At 40.7% G+C, this 19,651-nt stretch overlaps 1 protein-coding gene across 9 annotated transcripts in view; it reads right to left on the bottom strand.

Moving 5' to 3' along the window:
- FAT3 (FAT atypical cadherin 3) overlaps positions 1-19,651 on the bottom strand; it is a 405,538-nt gene that overhangs the window by 11,828 nt on the left and 374,059 nt on the right. For 8 of the 9 annotated variants that reach the window (XM_027677451.1, XM_027677453.1, XM_027677457.1 and 5 more), the window contains 4 exons: positions 15,397-15,865; positions 6,033-6,186; positions 4,336-4,991; positions 1,434-1,547 (listed from right to left, as the gene is read on the bottom strand). In XM_027677451.1, the coding sequence (XP_027533252.1) occupies positions 1,434-1,547; positions 4,336-4,991; positions 6,033-6,186; positions 15,397-15,865 (1,393 nt within the window). The remainder of the gene's footprint in view (positions 1-1,433; positions 1,548-4,335; positions 4,992-6,032; positions 6,187-15,396; positions 15,866-19,651) is intronic. The other variant, XM_027677454.1, reaches the window with a different exon arrangement.

Below are 19,651 nucleotides of genomic sequence, written 5' to 3' on the forward strand. Positions count from 1 at the left end.
CATCTATGTGCTTACTTATGCCTGAATTTGCATTTTAGGCTCTTTTACTGTAAACCTTCCCTGCTGCTTCAAGAAAACCACAGCATATGGTCTTGCATTGACCTCTGCAAATGACTCAGATGATTTAAATTTCTTCCCTCATTCTCCCTGAAGATATGGATTTGTTGGACCCTGAACTACAATTGTTACCTCTAAAGGCCTTATTTTAAATGGAGTTTTCACAAAAAATGAGTGGGCATAGAAGGTCCAATGCAGCTTCTGTGGGTACTGTGTCACTGAATTAAATGGAGGGAGGATCAGGAGCTTGAAATGTCTAATTAGAATGTGGGAGATATTAAAAGTAACAATGTATAATAAATGATCACTTGAATAATTATTCTGAAGGTAATTATAATGTAAGCATATATCATTAAAATAATACTTATTCTAAAAAAACATTAAAGGTTTTTTTTGGGTGCAGGGCAGAAACGCATTGAGAAGCTTAACAAAAATAATCGTGATGCTTCAGACATAGCTGAACCAAAAGGAACTGCAAGTGCACTTTGCTTTCAGTGCTTTTTCCAACATTTCAGAGTACCTAGAGAAGAGCTGCATGACATGACTGAGGAACTAAGTCTCCAGACAGTTCATTAACTGGCAGCTGAGGAAACCAAGTACAACTTCTTTGTGCTAGTCTTTTTCTGTGTATCTGAATGAGACTTCCCTGACATCCACCATCCCTTCCCAGCAGAAACATCTTGTGCCTTTTCTCAGACCCACTGCTCAACACACATGGGTCGTAGGAACAAAGATTTGCTCTGACTTTGTGGGTTTTTTTCAGGCTGTATATGGCTCTGCCCATGTCACCCACTGAGATAATGATGTAGGACATGAGAGCAGGCACTGAGTATGCACTGAACAAGGATTTAATGGTGCTCTATTGTTTGCTGAGCTGTGATTACCAGGGAGAAGCCAAGCCACCAGGGACTGGCTCATCCGCTCATTGTTGCTGCTGAGCACCAGCAGAGCCTTGTTGGGATCATGAATGAGACCTGGCAAATAGCACAGAAATTCCTTTTACGTGACTGATGAAACATGAAAGTCATGCTCTTCCAAGAGGGAAAATGATAAAAATTCTACAGTTTCACTTGCAACCTATTAGTCAACAGGTATCTTGTCAATAGGACTCTGCTGTACTATATCTCTAATTCACTGTAAAGCTTGGTCCTGATGCAACAGCCCCAACCATCAAGATTTTTATCACATTCCTATAGATTTTTATTATATTCCTGTAATTTAGTAAGTGGACACAAAGTGAGGGTTTGAAAATGGGACTTTCTGACTTTGAGCATCATTAAAGGCTTTCAAGATGTCACATAAATGTTTTCAATAATATTAGAAAGAGAGCTAAATAGCTTTTCCCCCAGCATAATACAGATAAAACCATTTCTTACCATTATCATCACCGGAATCAGACTGGAAGGAGCTGAGGGACTGTACTTCGGAGTTGCTGCCTTTATTACTTCCTGAAAAACAGGTCACTTCTTCAGCGTCATCAACCCCTTTACCTTCATTGACAGCAAAAACAAAGCAAAAAGGTACTCTCTAGGTATGCACATTTGTCTATTTATACCACGGACACATTTAAATCCTGCCTTCTATTATTTTTGTCAGAATAAAATGATTTCCTTCAGCTAGAGGAAATGACCTATTCCTCAAGAAGGCAGCTGCTGAAGATACCTAGACTTTAGTAGTGTTTGAAGCCCAAAGAGTCTTTCAAGTGGCTGACAGCACTGTAATCAAGGAAGAAACATCTGTATTCAGTATTGCCTTTTTTTAGATGACACGTAGTCTCAACAGCAAAAAAAGTGATGACTTAAAGAATGTGGTATAAACAGCTTATACAAGAGATTACAGTCACATTTATCTTTACTGTTCATTTCCTAATTTGAGAGCCTCATTAAAGGCTCATTCAATGCTCAATAAAGTTATTGTGCATCTTGTTATTCATATCAGTGGCCCTTGGATCAGATTTTAATTGCTCCATCACATCCATATAATAGATTATCCTTCAATTTACATTGCTTTTCATCAGGGACATTCAGTCTTGACAACTTCACTGTTTAGCAATGTAACTGCAACCTATGGTATAAATTCGCCTGTAATTAAACACGTGAATAAATGCATTCAACTACATATTATAAAAGAGATAATCAGGAACACAAAAAGTTATCCCCCATAGTAAGCACTGAGAGAGAGATCTGAAACAATTATAAATGAAGAAGCTCAGGTGCTACAAACATGGAAGTACAGCTCTCCACCTGTAGATATTTCTCCCCAGCATGGCACACCTCCATACAGCAAGGGCTGATTTGCTACTGCTGAGAAGCAGGGTATGTAGAGGATGGAGTGAGTGCTGCAGTAATGAAGCTGCACTGCTTCCCACTTCTTGACAGCTGAGGTCTGTCTCCATGGCATGGCCTCAAGCTGTGCAGAAATTCCTACTGATACCAGAAGTGTCACTGGCAGAAACATCCAGGAGAATACAGAACAGAGCATGTATGAGGGCTGGCATGCTGATACTTTCAGTCAGCATAACTATATTTAAAGATTTAAAAGGTCAACCACAACACAACTCTGAAATACAGCCCAAATAAAAGAAAATTAATTCCCTGTTTTTCACTAGAAAACCTTAGCCAATGGGCTGCCTTAGATGAAAATGTGCAAGTCAGGGCACAGGTATAGAATCATAACATCATTAAGGTTGGAAAAGACCTCCAAGATCATCGATTCCAACCTCTGACTGAACACCACCATACCAACTAAATCCTAACTCGAAGTGTTACATGCTGTGGTTTCTCGAACACTTCCAGGGATGGTGACTCCTCCCTGGGGAGCCTGATCCAAGGCTTAACCACCCTTTCAGTGCAAAAATTCTTCCTGATGTCTAATCAGAACCTCTCCTGGCACATCTTGATGTTGTCCTCTTGTCCTGTTGCTAGTTGCCTGGAAGAAGAGGCCAACCTCCATCTTACTACAATCTCCTTAAAGGCAGTGCCAGATTCTTCTGTCTATTCCTCAATTCCTATTGCTTAAAACTACAAGACTATGAAAGTTTCTGGATCATATAGTTTTTATTTGACAGTTTTGGTTAAAGCTTTGTTGCAATAGAGTTGAAGATTATAGAATCATAGAATGGTTTGGGCTGGAAGGGACCTTAAAGATCATCTGGTTCCAATCCCCATGCCAAGGGCAGGGAACCTTCCACTAGACCAAGGTGCTTAGAGCCTCATCCAACCTTGCCTTGAACACTTCCAGGGATGGGGCAGCCACAACCTCTCCGGGCAACCTGTTCCAGTGCCTCACCACCCTCACAGTAAAGAATTCCTTCCTAATATCTAATCTAAACCCATCAGCTCAAGGCCATTTTCCCTTGTTCTATCACTAATGAAATGTTCTATCACTAGTGAAATGTCCCTCTCCAGCCTTCTTGTAAGGCCCCCTCTAGGTACTGGAAGATGCATCAGGAAAAACTCCTAATAAAAGAAAACATCTTAAAAAAAAATCCTATATGATGAAGCAAACATCTCCCAGTCCATATGACATGTTCTGACTTGCAAGGATAGATGATGTAGGGCCATAACTCTGTTTCTGCATTTCCTGCCACGACAGACAATGAAAAGTTTGTTGTATCTCCAGCAACTTGTTCAGGAGTGGAGGGAGCACTGTGTTACCAGGTGAGAAACCATGAGAGCACAAATAGGCTAAGCATGGGGATTGAAAATTTTGCAATGACTGATACTGAATGTAGATGGGAATGCAATAGACTGAAAAGGTGATTCTATAAGCAGTACATGATTTTCTGCTTCACTTCACAGACACTGGAAGTAGAGAATATTAGTTCATTTGTCCCTGTTGCAAAACAGGATTGCTTCTTGCAGAAGGTTTAAAGGTTTTTAACTCCCTTGGGGAGACAAATGGCCTGAACCTAGCAGAACTTATATTTGAGAATTATGCCCCAAATTATTTTTTTCCAATGGAAAGATGATTGCATTGTGTCACTTGAAGAACTAACGCTCAGAGCACTTACACTTACTCACATGTGCTTTCTGAACAAGTGAAATAAATGCATTTAGTCATGCTTAATGCATAGAAGTAGAGCTCTTGTATGCCTAGTTTAATTATAACCTTTCAAAACTAAACCAAATCACTTGGAGAAATGTAACAACTCACATGTAACAACAACATGCAGAGGTTGGGGCATTAAGAGTATCTGTGCCACTGTACCTGCCTCATCCTGAAGTCAAGCCTTACCTATGGTACGGAAGAATGAGACCAGCACACAGCGGTACTTACTTTCTGTCCCAGCATCCCATGTGCTCTTCCTGATGGAGTCACAGTCAGAGCGACAGGGAGACACAGCAGGCAAGTTTGGAGCTACACTGCACACTACCACACCCCTCCTGGCTGTCAGTATTCGAGGGGACTCAGGATGAAACGTTGTCATCTCCTGGTGCTCTACGCCGAGCCCATCCACTATCTTGTCCAGGTTATTCCGTGAGTCACTCTGGAAGCACGGGGTATAGGCCATTGGCCTCACTGGAACCTGTGGAGGCCCAACCTCTTGGTAGATATTTCTGCTGTCTCCACTGTTCCTGATGTTCTTGAACTGGATGCCATTGCTCTTGTTGAGCAGGGCTGCAGTAGCCGGATCCTGTACGAGTGTGATGTTGTTGCGGGAATAGTTCTTCCTGAAAACTTTCTTGCGAAAAATGATAAAAAGGACGATCAACACAAATATGACAAACAGGACCACGGCTATTCCTATCAGCTCCTCCTTGCCAACGTATGAATGTCCAGCTTGTATATTGGGAACCACCACAGGGCGAAGACCACAGTATTGACCCACATAGCCAGGGGTGCAGTTACACAGAAATGAACCAAATATGTTGACACAGGAGCCACCATTTTCACATTCTTCTCTTTCACATTCATTGATGTCTTCTTCACACCTTAAAAGAAGGAAAGGAGAGTCTGGAGTTTGGAGAACGCCTAGGAAACAGTCCAGCTTGTGCATGATAACTTACCTTGTCAAAGAGGTGCCATTAGTTAACACCTCGCTGGTGCTCAGCAAATAATCTTACTATTATCATATTATTTAATGGCATTGAATTTTTTCTACATCTATTCTGTGTTTTTTTAAGACAATAAAATGGAAAGATCAAGAAGAAAATACGTGTTTAAAGCATTTGATAGGATGCACTTGACCCTAGTGACTGTAACAGAGAATATTTGCTTTTTTTATATTGTTTTTGCACTATCCCATAGGATTCAATAAAAAATATTAGAGGAGGATTCAAGGAGAAGACAGTTGAGAAAAAATATAGTAAAAACATCGGAGTACTTATTTAAGAGAAGAGGAGGATATACTGGTTGTGTAAAATTATTTTGGGCTTGAGATAAAATGAGCAAATATTAGAGAGGAGGGGAAAAAGGACAGGAACCCTAATGAGAGAGAAGAACTGGAAAGAACAAGAGGTGGTAAAATGCAGAGCAAAAAGTACACACAGTACACAAATCAGACAAGAAAAAAGAATGTTGATGGGCAGGTCAGGGGATTTGCTGTATCTGCACCAAGTATAAAGTCAAGACAGGAATTTTAAAAAATGAATGCAATAAATTATCATTTTATGTCAGGGTTAAGGTGACTAAATAATGGATCCACTTTCAAAACAAAGATTACCTAGCAGCTTCCACAGGTTTTACGATTGCTCAAAAAAGGATTGCTCAAAAAGCCACCAACACTTAGATAGGTATATCTCAGTGAAAACTGTCTCAAAATAACACCTTGAATCAACAATTTTGGAGGCTAAGTTCAGAAAAACATTTATAAGTATTCAAGTATCATGGATTTCCCAACTGTAATTAGCTTAGACTTGAAATAAGTGCTAAGTTTGTGTTTATTTTTTGCTAGGTGAATCATAGCTTTTGGGTACAAAATGCCTGATCAAAAAGCAGGCCATCATTGAATTGAAAAGGGGAGGGACACTTACGTTACTCCTGTCAGGCCATTTTTGCAGTTGCAGATGAAAGCGTTGCCAATGGGATCGCATGAGCCTCCATTCCGGCAGGGATTTGGGAAGCAGGCTGTGATCTCTGACTCACAATTCCTTCCTGTAAACTGGGAGAGGCAATTGCAGTGGTATCCTGGGAGATGAGGGACAAAGAGAGACAAATTATAATCCTACCACTGAATCTGTCTAGAAGTAAGAGGACCCATATGACTACTTTACACCAAAAATATATTGTACTGTGGAGGCAAGGGGATGTTTACACACATTCTGGTCTGTCTGTGTGGTGCAAAATAATGCTTGTAAAGAGTTTGTTTATCTGGGATGTCTGGACAACTGGAGCTCATGTCTACAACCAGGGACCAGAGGAATTGCTGCAGCCCAGACCATCCTAATTGTAATGATTCAGACAAGAATAAATATCATCCATGTGTAACTTCAGTAACATGAAATATCCTCAATCCAGGATGCATTTGCCAATCTTTTGGAAAATACAGACCACATTTGCTGACAGTGGCAGTCCTCTTGGGGCTTCACTGATGAACGAATACATCAGCTGAGAGCTTTTCCACATCCACCCTTTACAAGGATGACACAGTAGGGATGTGAGAATAATAAAACACCATTTTCACAAAGTGTATCCTCCAGGAAGTCTGGGCAATGCCATCCCTAATCAGAGCTAACTATGTTGAGTGTGTGCTATCAAAAGTCCGATTAATCACTGGCTGCAAAACATCAGACATAACACCACTCGAGCGGAGAGGGACCCTGTTGAGGATCAAAGTCCTATTTTTATGTTTTCTGCCAACACAGGAGCAACATCAAAGTAAAAAAAACATTTTTAAATGCATCAGTTCACCTTGCCAAGTATCGAATGACAAATCTCTTTTTTTCTCTCCTTGTGATTTCATATGGCCCTATGCCAATAATAAAAGCTTTCTTTAAGGTCACAAAGAAATCCACTGAGGCAGTCCATCTCTATGTTGTGAACTGGATATAGAAATCTGAGTGCTTTTTCACCTGAAAAGAGCAAGGAACATGCAGGCTGTGAAAGCCATGAGATGGCTGAGAGAGTCCCTGGAAAGGAAAGGCTCCTAGGTCAGAGTTGTTAAACTAGCTAAATTTTCCTGGACATCTGTAAAAAAACTTTGGCTGATCTTTTAAAAGACTGCTTACACAATCCAAATGTCCTAAACAGATGTGTAGGCAAGGTTCAAGCTCCATTTATGAGGTTCATATACTTACTGAATATAGCATATTAAGCAACTGGAACAAGGAAACTTCCTGCAATTAATACTGCTGGAGTTAGAGCTAAAATGGTTGAGTGCAACTCAATTCAGTGTCAAAATTATTGGAGATCAAACTGATGTAGATTAAATGTCATCCCTCAGTGGTGAGCCTTTTAAACATATTTTTAAAAACTTTCTATATCTATACATCTGGCAAGAAATAAAATACTTATTTTAAAAGTTACTCTTTCAGAAAACATGGCAGGAATTTCCAGCACAGTTACAAGGAAAAGAATTTCATGGAAGCAATATAGGAAAGCCCAGTGGAGGCAAAAGAAAAAAGCAATTCTGCATTAAGACTCCCACATCTTTTATGTCCGATCCGGTTCAGTTCGCCTTGTTCAGTTACTCTAATGGAATTCTTTTATGAGGACAGGCTTTGAGAATAAACTTGGAACCAGACTTGCTGGCATAGTCAGTCAAAGAGTCCAATCCTATTTAATTGAAGATAAATGAAATAGATACTCAAATATCACACTGTTTCATTGTCCTGCTACAAGAAGGGAGACAGAAGCACTGCTGTTTTCAGGGTTGCAGAGTCAAGAAGAGAGATTATTCAACTTTCAGGCTTCTTAAAAAGCATGTTTGGTCAGCATCAGCAAAATGGGATTATTTCTTTTTGTGTCTTATATTTCTTTTTGTGTCACTCAGATAATGTGAACAGCTTTCTGTACCTGGTGAGAAGATCTGTGTCTGAAAAATTACAAACATGTGACTGTAGCTAGAATACACAGTATAAATAAATAAGGCTGTTTCAGTGCTTCATTTTATGACTGAACAGTGACATCTATAGTTCAAAAATTTACAGTAATGTTTTATATGGATTTTTATGGTCTCAATGAGTTTAAGTGAAACGAAAATGTTCAATTCAAATATAAAACATTTTATTCATAATCAATTCTGTTGCCTTATTTAATAGAAGAATATATATGTTATTCTATTTGTTATCTGATATTTTTAACTTCCATAACTTTAAGGTGACGCTAAAAGCCAACTTTCTATTGGTTTTTAAGCACGTTCCTAGGTGCCAATCATTTGTAAGACAAAGCTTTTGAATCACTTTCTTTTTATATCCTGTGTTTATTTCAGCTGATTAAACTTTAGGTTCTCACTCTGTAACACATTCTGTTTACATTTATTCATTATGGAAAACTTGAGAAGTATTGATTTAATTGAAAAAAAACTTTTACCACCAAGTATAAAAGCAACATTGATTTATGCATTTTATAGTGAGAGGAGATGGAACTGAATGCTCCAGATGAGTCAGAGCCCTTTTTGGCCATGTATGAACAGGACCAAAAGTGTGCTTCTGAAAGCCTACCTTTTTCACTGCATTTGATTTAATGATGGTGGAACACAGTCAGATATTAGACGACTGAAATATTCACTATAGATTCTAAGCCTAAGGATCAAAGGCAGAAATAAAAAAGGTACTAAAACAAGACAGTATTAAATTACCATATTTATCACTGACATTTCCTCTCATTGGATTCACTGCCATACACCTGCCAAGCCTAAGCCACTGGCAAAAGACACAGAACTTTTCTGTGACACACATGCTCAGGGTTGCAGAGCATTCACCCGGGAGGTCTCCAACACAGCAAAGCATATGTCAAAATTCATGGAGGAGGGAAGTGAAGAGCTGATATGATGGCTCAGTACACACTATGCAGCAGTTCAGCCAGCAGACTTGCCAGACCTTTAATCCTTCTCCAAACCTCTCAGCAGAGGCTGTAATTTTGCCCACTACTGCACGTTTTCGCCACATGGCTGTGGACAAAGTTCAATTGTAAAGAAAACCCTTTTGGTCAGGAGCGCATCTTGAGTCTAACAAAAAATTTTTATTATACTTTTGATTTAGTATCCTGGTAATGTATCATGTATTTCATCCCTCCCGTTTAGCACAAGAATAATGAGCAAACTTCTCAGACCCATGGATAATAGAGCTGAAGAAAAGGCTCAGTGCCCTGTCCTTTCAGCAGGGGATGAAAAAACTCTTTTAAGAAATGCAGGGCTTGATCCTGTTCACAATGAAGGCACTGAAGTCTTGGAAATTCAACATTTAAGATCGTACAGTCCATCTGAATTTCCTCCAGGAGATATGAATATTTCATTTTGCACACTGATGCTGAAAAATGTTGATCTGTATTCTCCAAGACAGCAAATTTTGCAATGTCACCCCACTGTATATTTTCAGAGGGAACCACTGGAAAAAGTTAGAAAGCTCTGGAAAACACCTCTGCAAGGCTGCTAGGGTGGGGCCACAACACTCTCAGCATGTGCCAGAGTAGCCTAACAGCAACAACAAGCTGTAAGCAACAATACAGTCTTTTTAGGCTATATCTACACTAACAAGCCCTACAGAGCAACAACAGTGGCTCTGTGGAGCAAAACAGTTGGTGCTGAGGACCCAGCACCCTCATTGCATGTGTCTCAGGGCTTTGGGATCAGTTGGCTGCACGCCCAGTGCGTGTCTTCCAACTCAGCCTAGTCCTGGCCTTGGACACCTCACCTCTCCACAGTGGGAACTGAAGCACAGACAGAGGAGATGGTCAGAAGATTCACATAAAAGCTCATTCACAATCTAAAATGTTATGCAGACATAGCCATTTCCTGCTTAATCATAGTCTTGGGCTTACTGCTTGTTTTATAAGGCTTCTCTCACTCCTCTGAGTCTCCTCTATGTAGCTAAATCTCACCTTCTCACTGTGACTCCAACAGTTTCCCTTACTGCTCTCTTGGCATGTCCCGAACCAGAGAAAAAAGTCCTTTTCATCCCAGACCTTACCAAAGAGCAACATGTGGTAAGCAAGGACACTACACACGCTTCCTGCCTGTGTTTATTTGGCACTTAAGAAGCAAAGACAGTGGCAAAAGGCAGGCACAGTGCCATCAGCAGATGGGGTGCCATTATGTAGCAAACATCTCTGTTGGTAGCATTCCCACCCTGAGCATCTGAATGTCTGTCTATCCTAAGGTTTACTCGGCTTTATTAAAGAGGATGCTCCGAACTGCTGCCAATCCTTTTTTTGAACATGTGTATGCTCCTGTTTCTATCTATCCCAGGCACGAGAAGCTGGCTTTTATCTGTTATGTGCTTTGGCTTTTCCATTTGATCTCCCTGTGTAGTTTCTTTCCCTGCTGTGCAGCTACACCTGACAAACTCAATGTCCAGAAACAGCCCTGCCTTTGGCATTGATCACATAGTGCTACATGGCAAGTTAACTGATGAGACAACTGAATTTTTGTTCTGGTATGTTTATAGTCAAATCAGGCCACCTTCAAGAAGTGTGTGTTCTTCAGCCATACATATTCCTGTCACTTCAGATTTAACTTATCTATCTTTAAACAGATGACTGCCTCTTGCCACTTGGTATGAAAATGAACCTCAGTCTTTGCTGAACCAGTGTTTTCTATGAAAGGACTGGCATGCGTGTGCTTTTAAACTGGGAATTTAAATCCAGATACCTAAAAGCATAGCTATAAAAAAGATTAACACCCCTCAATATTTCTAAAAAGCTTTTAAAAATTAATTCATGTGCATTTGATATACTCACATTACAGTGTGCTGGGTTGTCTGTGCATGTGAAAAAGCAAGACCAAGAACAATAGTAAGACCAGGTCAATTCATGACCCAGTTTTCCCCAATTTCATTCTTATGAAGTACCCAATCCTCAAAAACAGCTGTAAGTCAATGTTGCCAACATCATTTAAAACATGTATTAAAACCACCACCCAAGTGCCATGTTGCATTTCCCCCTCTTAGGATTTTAACTCTGTTCATGAAAAAATAATAATAACCAAAAAGAAAAAAAGGACAAATGAAGAGGGAAAAGCAATAACTTTCTGTCCTCACACTCTCCCCACAGTCCTTGACTCAGTAGATATTTCCACTCAAATGGTTCGTGTTCAAATAAAATCGCCCACTCATATAAGCCATTTACTTTAATCAAAGCCAGATGTATATAGGACTGATCAAATTAAAAGGAAGTAACTGTACTTATAATTGCAGGTTTTACAAGCAAGAGGTTACTCTCTGTGGTTGAAAATCTTGGTGCAGTGTTTGCATTTGATTACACTAAAGATTTCTATTGCTGAGATTGCTCATGGTTTTACTCATGCAGATAAACATACATTTACTATTGGCAGCCCTGGTAGCGCCACACTATTATTAAGGTTGTGTGACATTTCTCATTTTAAGACCTCATATTCAGCAGCTTATAGTTTAGCCACACTTTAAACACTTCATTGAATTTTTTTGGGAAATTTCATTTCAAAGAGTCAAGTTGTTTCAGAAAGTTATGTTGTTTGTCAGGTTTCAAAATGCTACCTTTCTTTAAAAATTGCTTTACTGACCCATACTTCTAGATAGGGACTGAAAAGTCTGGAATAATGTGGTCTATATTTCAGGGCTGTGGTTTGCACTGTCTCCCAAGAAAACTACCCTAAAACTGTGTAGATATCTTTCTACTACTAGTCTCCTGAGCTATCAGACCTAGTGAGTGCTCATCCCCATTTGCGAGCCCTGTTTAAGCACGCATGGGATCTTCCTGTGGAGTCTTGGGACACACAGTACCCTCCCTTTAATCACTGACATCACTGGGCATACATTGCTGCCACAGGACATGATTCAGACCTGTGGGAACAAAGGAGTGCAAGCAGAGGTTCATGCCATGGTCACTTTCTGCTGGCTCAGAAGCCAGACTTTGAAAGCAGAGAGGCTTTTCTGTGCTCTGGGAGTACTCATTTGAGCTGTCTATGCTTTCTCCTGCAGGCTAAGATCCCCACTGTGTCCTGTTCCATATGCAGAGGTCAGACAGAAAGAGTAAGCGTTGGTCAACTTAGCCCTGTGCCAGGTCTCCTTTGGTTCAATACCTCTGCGATCAGTCCTGAGCTCTGTGCAGCCCATGCACAGCACTGCCCTGCACCAGGCTCTTCGAAGCTGCTGGCAATTTATCCATCCAAACCCTAACAGCAGTGGCATGGACACACTCCTAGTGCTGGGAATTTATCCATCCAAACCCTAAAAGCAGTGGCATGGACACACTCCTAGTGCATACAAAGCATCACTTTAGCTGTTCCCCAAATACATTCATAATATTACCCTATTCCCATAACTGCAGGATGAAATGAAAGGTAATCAGAGGCAGCTTTTTATTAATGGTGAACAGGGCAGTAGGCATTTCTATAAAAAGGAAGATCTCACAACAGGAATTCTATTATGGAGGTTTGTGTTGTAAATGTCCATTTTATGCAAATGATATGTAAATTAGACACAGCCCCTTTGACTTCTGGTATGTAGCCAGCAACTCTTTCATGCTATAATGTTGGGTAACCTTTGCTTGACTGTTTTTTTCTAAAGTTAGCTATAAATCTCAGCTTTCTTTTTCTCTCTCCTAATTTTCTTGTAAAGCACAGTAGGGTGTTTATAAGAAAAAGGATGTTAACAGTCTCTGAAACCTGCTTTGTAAAAATTAAAATTAGAGAAATTATTTATTAAAACTAATCTTATCATTATGCCAAATACTCTCTATTTATGAAAAGGAACACTATTCTCCAAAAACTTTAATAGGAGGGTAATATCATAGAAAATATTATTCAAGAGATCCTGATGCTACTGAATGCCCTGAGATTGGGAAAAAAACCTTCACATGATGTATTTTTGAATTATTCCCCTCACCAAAAAAGCAAAAGCTGCCATTTTCATTCTCAAGAAAATTCTTAAAAAATGACTTTTTTTTTTCTATTTTAAATGGAAGTCAGCTGCTAACATCTATGTCAGCAAATGCAATGGCTGATGGTTCTTAAATGCACATCACAGTTTGTGGCTCTGCAACTAGCATTTGCAATGCTGTTGGACTCTCTGCTCTTAGAATTTAATTAAGTGGCCTTTTTATATATGGAGGACACTAACAGAATTGCTTTGCCTAGTGGAAGCAAAAATGCCCATGGCTTCTCCTTATGGGCTGGGCTGTAGAACCACCGATATACAGTCAGGGTCCATTGCACTGGAATTATGGCTTTATAACAATTCTCTATTTACATACACTGCTGAGGCAGTAAAAACAGCAAACAGATTTTTTAAGGCAGGCAGCCAAAACATCCCTGCAGGGCACATGCCCCTCGCAGAGGCAGGAACGCAGGCAAGTTAAATCAGTTCTGTGACTGCTTTCCAGCAGTGAATTTTGTTGACATGAAAATGGCGTATGCCACTCCAGTAATAAGATGGGTCCAATCTTCAGTGCTCCTTGTTTCTCCCCCACCCTATATCTCCCCTCAGTTTGAACTGGCATGCATATGGCACTGGGAAAAAAAGAATTGCTGTAAAGCATTTTGTTAGAAAGGTTTCAATTTACTCATCATGAGATTGCTGAGCAATACTGTATATAGACTCAAATAAAATCAATTCAAGGAGCTGTTCTCATGCTTCCTAGGATGTGAGGCAAATGGTTAACCTCATTTATTAAGTATGGAGTCTGAATCAAAGCCATGTTATGTTCATGTACATCCTACAGCCATATTTCCTAGGGATTTAAATAATCATGCTTAGCAATCAGAGAAATTTTCTCTTGCCCTTGTTGTGCAGCCCTAATTTTCTCTCCTTCCCTTGGTAAATAAAGACCCTTAAAGACACACAAGCAGCAACATTTCTCCTCCTGCTGCACAACACATCCTGGGTTGCCCGGGCTGTGCTTCATTCCTCCCAACTGTCCTCCCATCTCTTTCCATCAACAGCAAAGCTGATAGCATCCCTGATGCATCATTTGCCATGGCATGGGAGAAGAGGTGGTTGAATCAAAGCCAAGGATCCATAGGGGATGCTAGCTGAGACAGCCTAGCATGGATATAACCACATTGTCAGGACTTATTTTATAAGGTTGGGGCTATCCAACTGAGGAACTTGTGACAATTTTGCTCACATCTCACCACACATGTCAGTCTTGAGCTATCTGAAGTTTGGGCCTAAAGTTTAGACAGAGGGGAGTCAGAAGGGAAATATGAGAACAAGGTTTAAACTAATGAAAACCAGAAATAATAACTATGGGTGCAAGGGAACTGCATGGACACATTAAAGCAGAAAGCCCTGAGACAGTGGTTAAATGCTCCATAAAACAAGAGTTTAGTGGGAACTTCCCTAGAGAACCATGACCAAAATCACTGACAGTAAGTTGGATGGAAAGCTCTGAACTTGCAGAAAACCTCTCTCTTGGGCAACCTCCTTTTCAGAGGAAGTTTTAGTCTGCCAGAAAAGGTGTGCAGTGCTGCATGCAAATACAATATGGGGAACTGGAAGGGAAACCCATATACTGCAGAGATAACAGCCTTAGAGGGAATGTCCTACATGTATGCCATTTGCTTTTCTCCTGCTAAGATGCTGGCTGTTCTGGTAACTTGTGCACTGCAGCAAGTCACTGGCATCAAATCACACAAACCACCGCATAAGCACTGAATAGGAAACTCCAACATCACAATAGTATAAACTTTGGATAGTATTACTTAGAACTTAAAGCACTCAGGCCTCTGAGGAAGCTGTAAAATATAGTTCAGGGAGGTTTATAATGGGACCAACTTGGTATTTCCATGCAGACATGTAATCAAATTACTCACAAAAGGACAAAGGTGTTTGAGGACAGCTCAGTAATTACTTGTGACAGCTTCGGAAACAGAGTAAGGCAAAAGTGCTGTTGCATCTATGATGGACGTCTGAAATCACCATCTTTGTGTACAGCCTTCGATGCTGTAAGGACGCTGTAAATGGATCCTGAAAAATCCAGCTGAGCATTACAGTAATTGTAATTCTATTGGTTTCTATAGAAATAGGATTATCCTAACAGCCAATAAATCAATTTCCTCCTGGAACACTTATGCAGTAAGAAGGGGCACCGCTTCACCATTATTTATAGAGCAAACAGCTTTTACCCAATTTGCAATACCTATCAGAGTTTTATAGAGTTCATGAGATTTTTCAAGCATGTTGCTGCATAAAACCATCTCTGGCAATACATTACAGAGGAAAATGGTGAGGGGGAAACCCATAAAGTAATGAAAGCATTTACCACCAGATGGCACAGCAGTACAGGTGCCTCCGTTCTGGCAGGGATGTCTCTCGCAGGCATCGGGATAAAGGACGCAGCCAAGCTTCAATTCAGTCAGGCCAACCACTTCTGCGAAGCTGCTGCGCTTGTTCTGGAGTGGCAGTTCATTGTTATTTAGGACAACTGAATCCAGGCAGCCCTGAAAGCCGCTCAAGACCTGTGTTGTCCTCTTGTCAGTCAGGCTGCGGACGTTATCCACTTGGACCTGGGCACCAAAGTAGACGGAGCTATCTGTGCTGAGAGTCTGAAAATAGAGGGGGGCTTTGCGGCGCTCCACGTAGCTGTCATCCAGGGACAAACTTGTGAAATTGCGATTCAGCTCCAGGAACACTGAATGCCAGCTTCCATCATTAACAGCCCTGCCAGAAATTCCCAGGATTCCTGGGCCACTTCCACAATCCAACTGGAACCAGAGTTTGCCATCGACAATCTGCAGGAGGAAAGCAGAAATCAAACCGCTTCAGGCACTCAGCTGTCTCATAACACACTCTCACAGAGAATCTGGAAACACAGAGGACTTCTAGACAGTCTCTATACAGTGTTAAAAGCTTCTCTCCTACATGACACTAAAATAGCAAAAAGCTGTGCCTTTATCAGCAGCAAAAAAGTGTAATGTCATAAATATCAGCTTACTTTGAATTTATCCAAAGCCAATTACTGCAGGAGAACTGAAAATGTAGGAAAAAATATAGATGCAGAACACTGGAAAAACTGGGATAATGATAAGTTTACTGAACAGGTATGGACTAGAGGACCTATGTTCTGCTCTTGGCTCTGCTGCTGAATAGCTGTGTCTCTCTCAGCTATCACTCACCTGTGAGCTGTGAATCTGCTCCCAGTGGTTGATGCTACCAAAAGGACAGTCAGGGCACAGGATCACCTCTCAGTGTTTGAAAGGGGCTTGTGGCAAAGTCAATGGCCACTGCTTTCAGCTAGTGATGTTAGGTACTCTGCTCACATACACATCCTGTGCTTCTGTAACCTTTTGGAGCATCTCAACGAGGTGTGGATTTGTCCCCAAGTGTCATAAGTTCAGTTTCTCTAATGACAACAGTAAGATTCTAGTTGACCAAAAGTCAGTTATTTTCCAAAGATGCTACACTACCTGCCCTGTGTATACCTCACGGATGACATAAAATGGTTCTTACTTTTTTTTTCTTTCCTCATATTTGTGCTGGGTTCATGGCAACTGGGGCAGGTGAAGTGCAGAGTAAGAGAATAGATATGAAGTGCTGCTTTTCTGATTAGCAGTTTACCTAAAGATTTTAGTTTCCTCTAACAGATGGTAGATCAGTTTAAAATGGCTGACAAGGCTGGAAATAATTTCTTATGACACATTAATTGGATTCAAGCTCTCTGAAAGCTCTTGCAAGTATTTTACCTTTATGTCATGCTTTAGGAAGTATTTATTTCTGCAAACCCCATCTCAAGAGAGTTCTGTCCCGTTATTTATCATCCTGAAAAGTTCATGTACTATGTCCTTTTTCATCCTTCCCTGCATCACACATTGTCCTCTCACTGGTGTGTCTAACAGAGCCTGACTGCTCCCTGCCATCAAAGCAGAGTTGCCACAGCTGTCAATGCAAGAACCCCCACAGAGCTTTGTGGCCTGCTTAACTGGCATGGCTACTGCAGATGTGAGTATGCTGCATTGTGTCCATCTGCCTTTGGCCATTTTTGGCCATTTCTAACATGAATAGTCATTTTAAACCATGTTAGCTAGAGACATTCCTTGGCATTTGTCTCAACTGTGGGACCACACACTTCTCTGCCAGGCTCTCTGATGTGGCTTGAAGGTAAATGTGAAACAGTTAATCTACAGAAGCAGACTGTGCTGTCTTATCATTATCAGCATTTTATGTCCTTGGAGGTTGACAAAACTACCTGGAAGAAAGCTAAGAGTAAAATCTTGAGATCTGTAGATCTCTGGACTCCCTCTCCTTTCCAAACCCTCAGTCTCTTGACCAGCTGAATTTGAACTGAACCTCAAGCCACAACATACTGGTCAATTGGGATATAAACCACATCACTCCACTACTTGGCAGTCACTTGGACACAGAGGTGCTAAGCAGTGGCAAGCGTGTGGCAAGCTCCCTATCAATGCCAGCTGCCTACTTACTCTGCATGGTATGAGGGAAGGAGCCAAAGGACGGAGCCAGAATTAGCCCCTGCTATGAGCAGCTGGCTATTTCAAAGTCCCTGACCTGTAGGATGCAACTGAGAAGTCAGATCTATGATTGTAACACAACCTGCTTAAGGAATGGATGTTGCATGGTACTCTTACAGCTCAATCTAAAATGGCTAATGGATGTATAGAAAAATGAGTCTGGATCATTTTTCATTAAAAAATCTTTTCTTATGGGACTCAAAACTCAGCTGTAAACCATTTCTGTAGATTGAAATTGTGCCTGTTAAAGCATTCTCCAGAGGAATCTTCATAAACAAGATGCCCTGATAAACTGAGATTTTTCTTTCCAGAGACAGAGCAATAGTTTCTTTTCTCCATGTGCTACTAAATAGTCCATAAACCTTGAAGGTGCTGCTCAGAAAGACCTGGCTCAAAAGGAATACAAATCAAACTGAAAAATACATGCCAATATATTACAGTTTGAAAAACAGCCATCATTGGATAAGCAGCCAACTTGCTGCTTATTCAAAAGGCTTTTTCCTATGGAAACTCTTCTACTGATTGTGTATAATATACATATACCTCCCCTAAGACTACTTATGCCCTGAAGAACCTACTGCCTGCACGTCTATTACCCTTACTCACAGAACATGTTTTTCCAATTATCTTTAAAAATACAACACCACATATGAGCACCTGGAATAAATATTAAACCATTTGTATACAGGAAATGATGATCTAAAAGATTTGCCATTAAAATATGTTTTATACATCTTTCTCATCCACTTATACTTCTTTTTACCAGCAGATGATCTGACATACACAGTAAATATATATAGTCTGAAAGGTTGTTTCCTTCCTTTCGTTGAAGAAACACTAGCAACCCCTACCTCAGGCTAGAGTGAAAGATGGAAAGGATGGTCTGATGCTTACAGTACTAGTGTAAGACATGATAGATTTGCATGGGAATCCACACTCTGCAACACTCTTCCTCTGGGATCTCAAGCAAGTCATTAGTTTCAGGTCTCCATCAATAAAAGAGGGGTAACGTCATTTCCTTATCTCACACCACTGCTTTACAGATACATACATTAAAGACTGTGACAAGCCCAGATACCCCTAGCAATGGGACAATAAAAATAGTTTCATTAATCAGATGGTCACAGGCCTTGCTGTAGGGGGATTGGGAGGAAATACTTGTCCCCTGATGGCCTGGTGCCTCAAGGAGGAGGAAGAACAGGAACAGCTGACAAGGAGCAGTTGCTGCAAAGGGCTCCTGTCCTGACTATTTAGCAGCGAGGCTGGCCAGGCAGGCAAAATTGCTGCCTCCGCTCCTAAGCACAAGAATTCAACTATCATTCAGCAATTAGTCCATGGTGTTCCTGTGATTCTTTGTAACTGCTGTGATGTCAGAGTCACTGCTCAGTTCAAGAAAACAGTATGGAAATCCAATGAATGTCCAGCCTCAGCAGTTATCCAGATAATAACATCAGTGGGGCTGGTCTGGTTGAGAGCTGGTAGCATCAGACTATCAGTGTAGGACTGAACGTGTGGCATTGCTTTTTTCCCTCCATCTGTGTAGTGCAAGACAGCAGAGAGCTTGAGTTGCTCCATCTCACAGCAGAGATACACAAACTTTGCAACCCCTCACCACTGCAGCCCATGGCACCAGCAGAGACCCTTTGCATCATGAAAGCAGAGAGACACTGCTTCATTCTAGCTGAGCAGAAAATTCCCACCAAGCTTCCACTTCTCAGTGCTTTATAAGCTCAGGGCTTAGTTACAGTCTCAGTTATAACAACTAGGACAGGGAGGTTAATGCATACTTAAGCAGATATACTTTTACAGCCATGAAATTCCTCACCTGTGAAGAAGTAAAAAGAACAGAGAAGACTCCAAGAGCTGATATTCCATATATATCCATTATATTTCAACAATTTCATTCAGTAAGCAAAATGGAGCCAGACACATCTTGTAAATTATATTACAATATTAGCCTGGCTAAGATGTTTGGCTAACATCCATATTTGTGTATCAACACAGGTAATAAAATGATCAAGTGGTTCTTCTGAGACCACCTCCAGCTCA

This window comes from Neopelma chrysocephalum, unplaced genomic scaffold, assembly GCF_003984885.1.
Source record: "Neopelma chrysocephalum unplaced genomic scaffold, ASM398488v2 Primary Assembly neopelma1_43, whole genome shotgun sequence".
In the NCBI taxonomy this organism is placed as follows: Eukaryota; Metazoa; Chordata; class Aves; order Passeriformes; family Pipridae; genus Neopelma; species Neopelma chrysocephalum.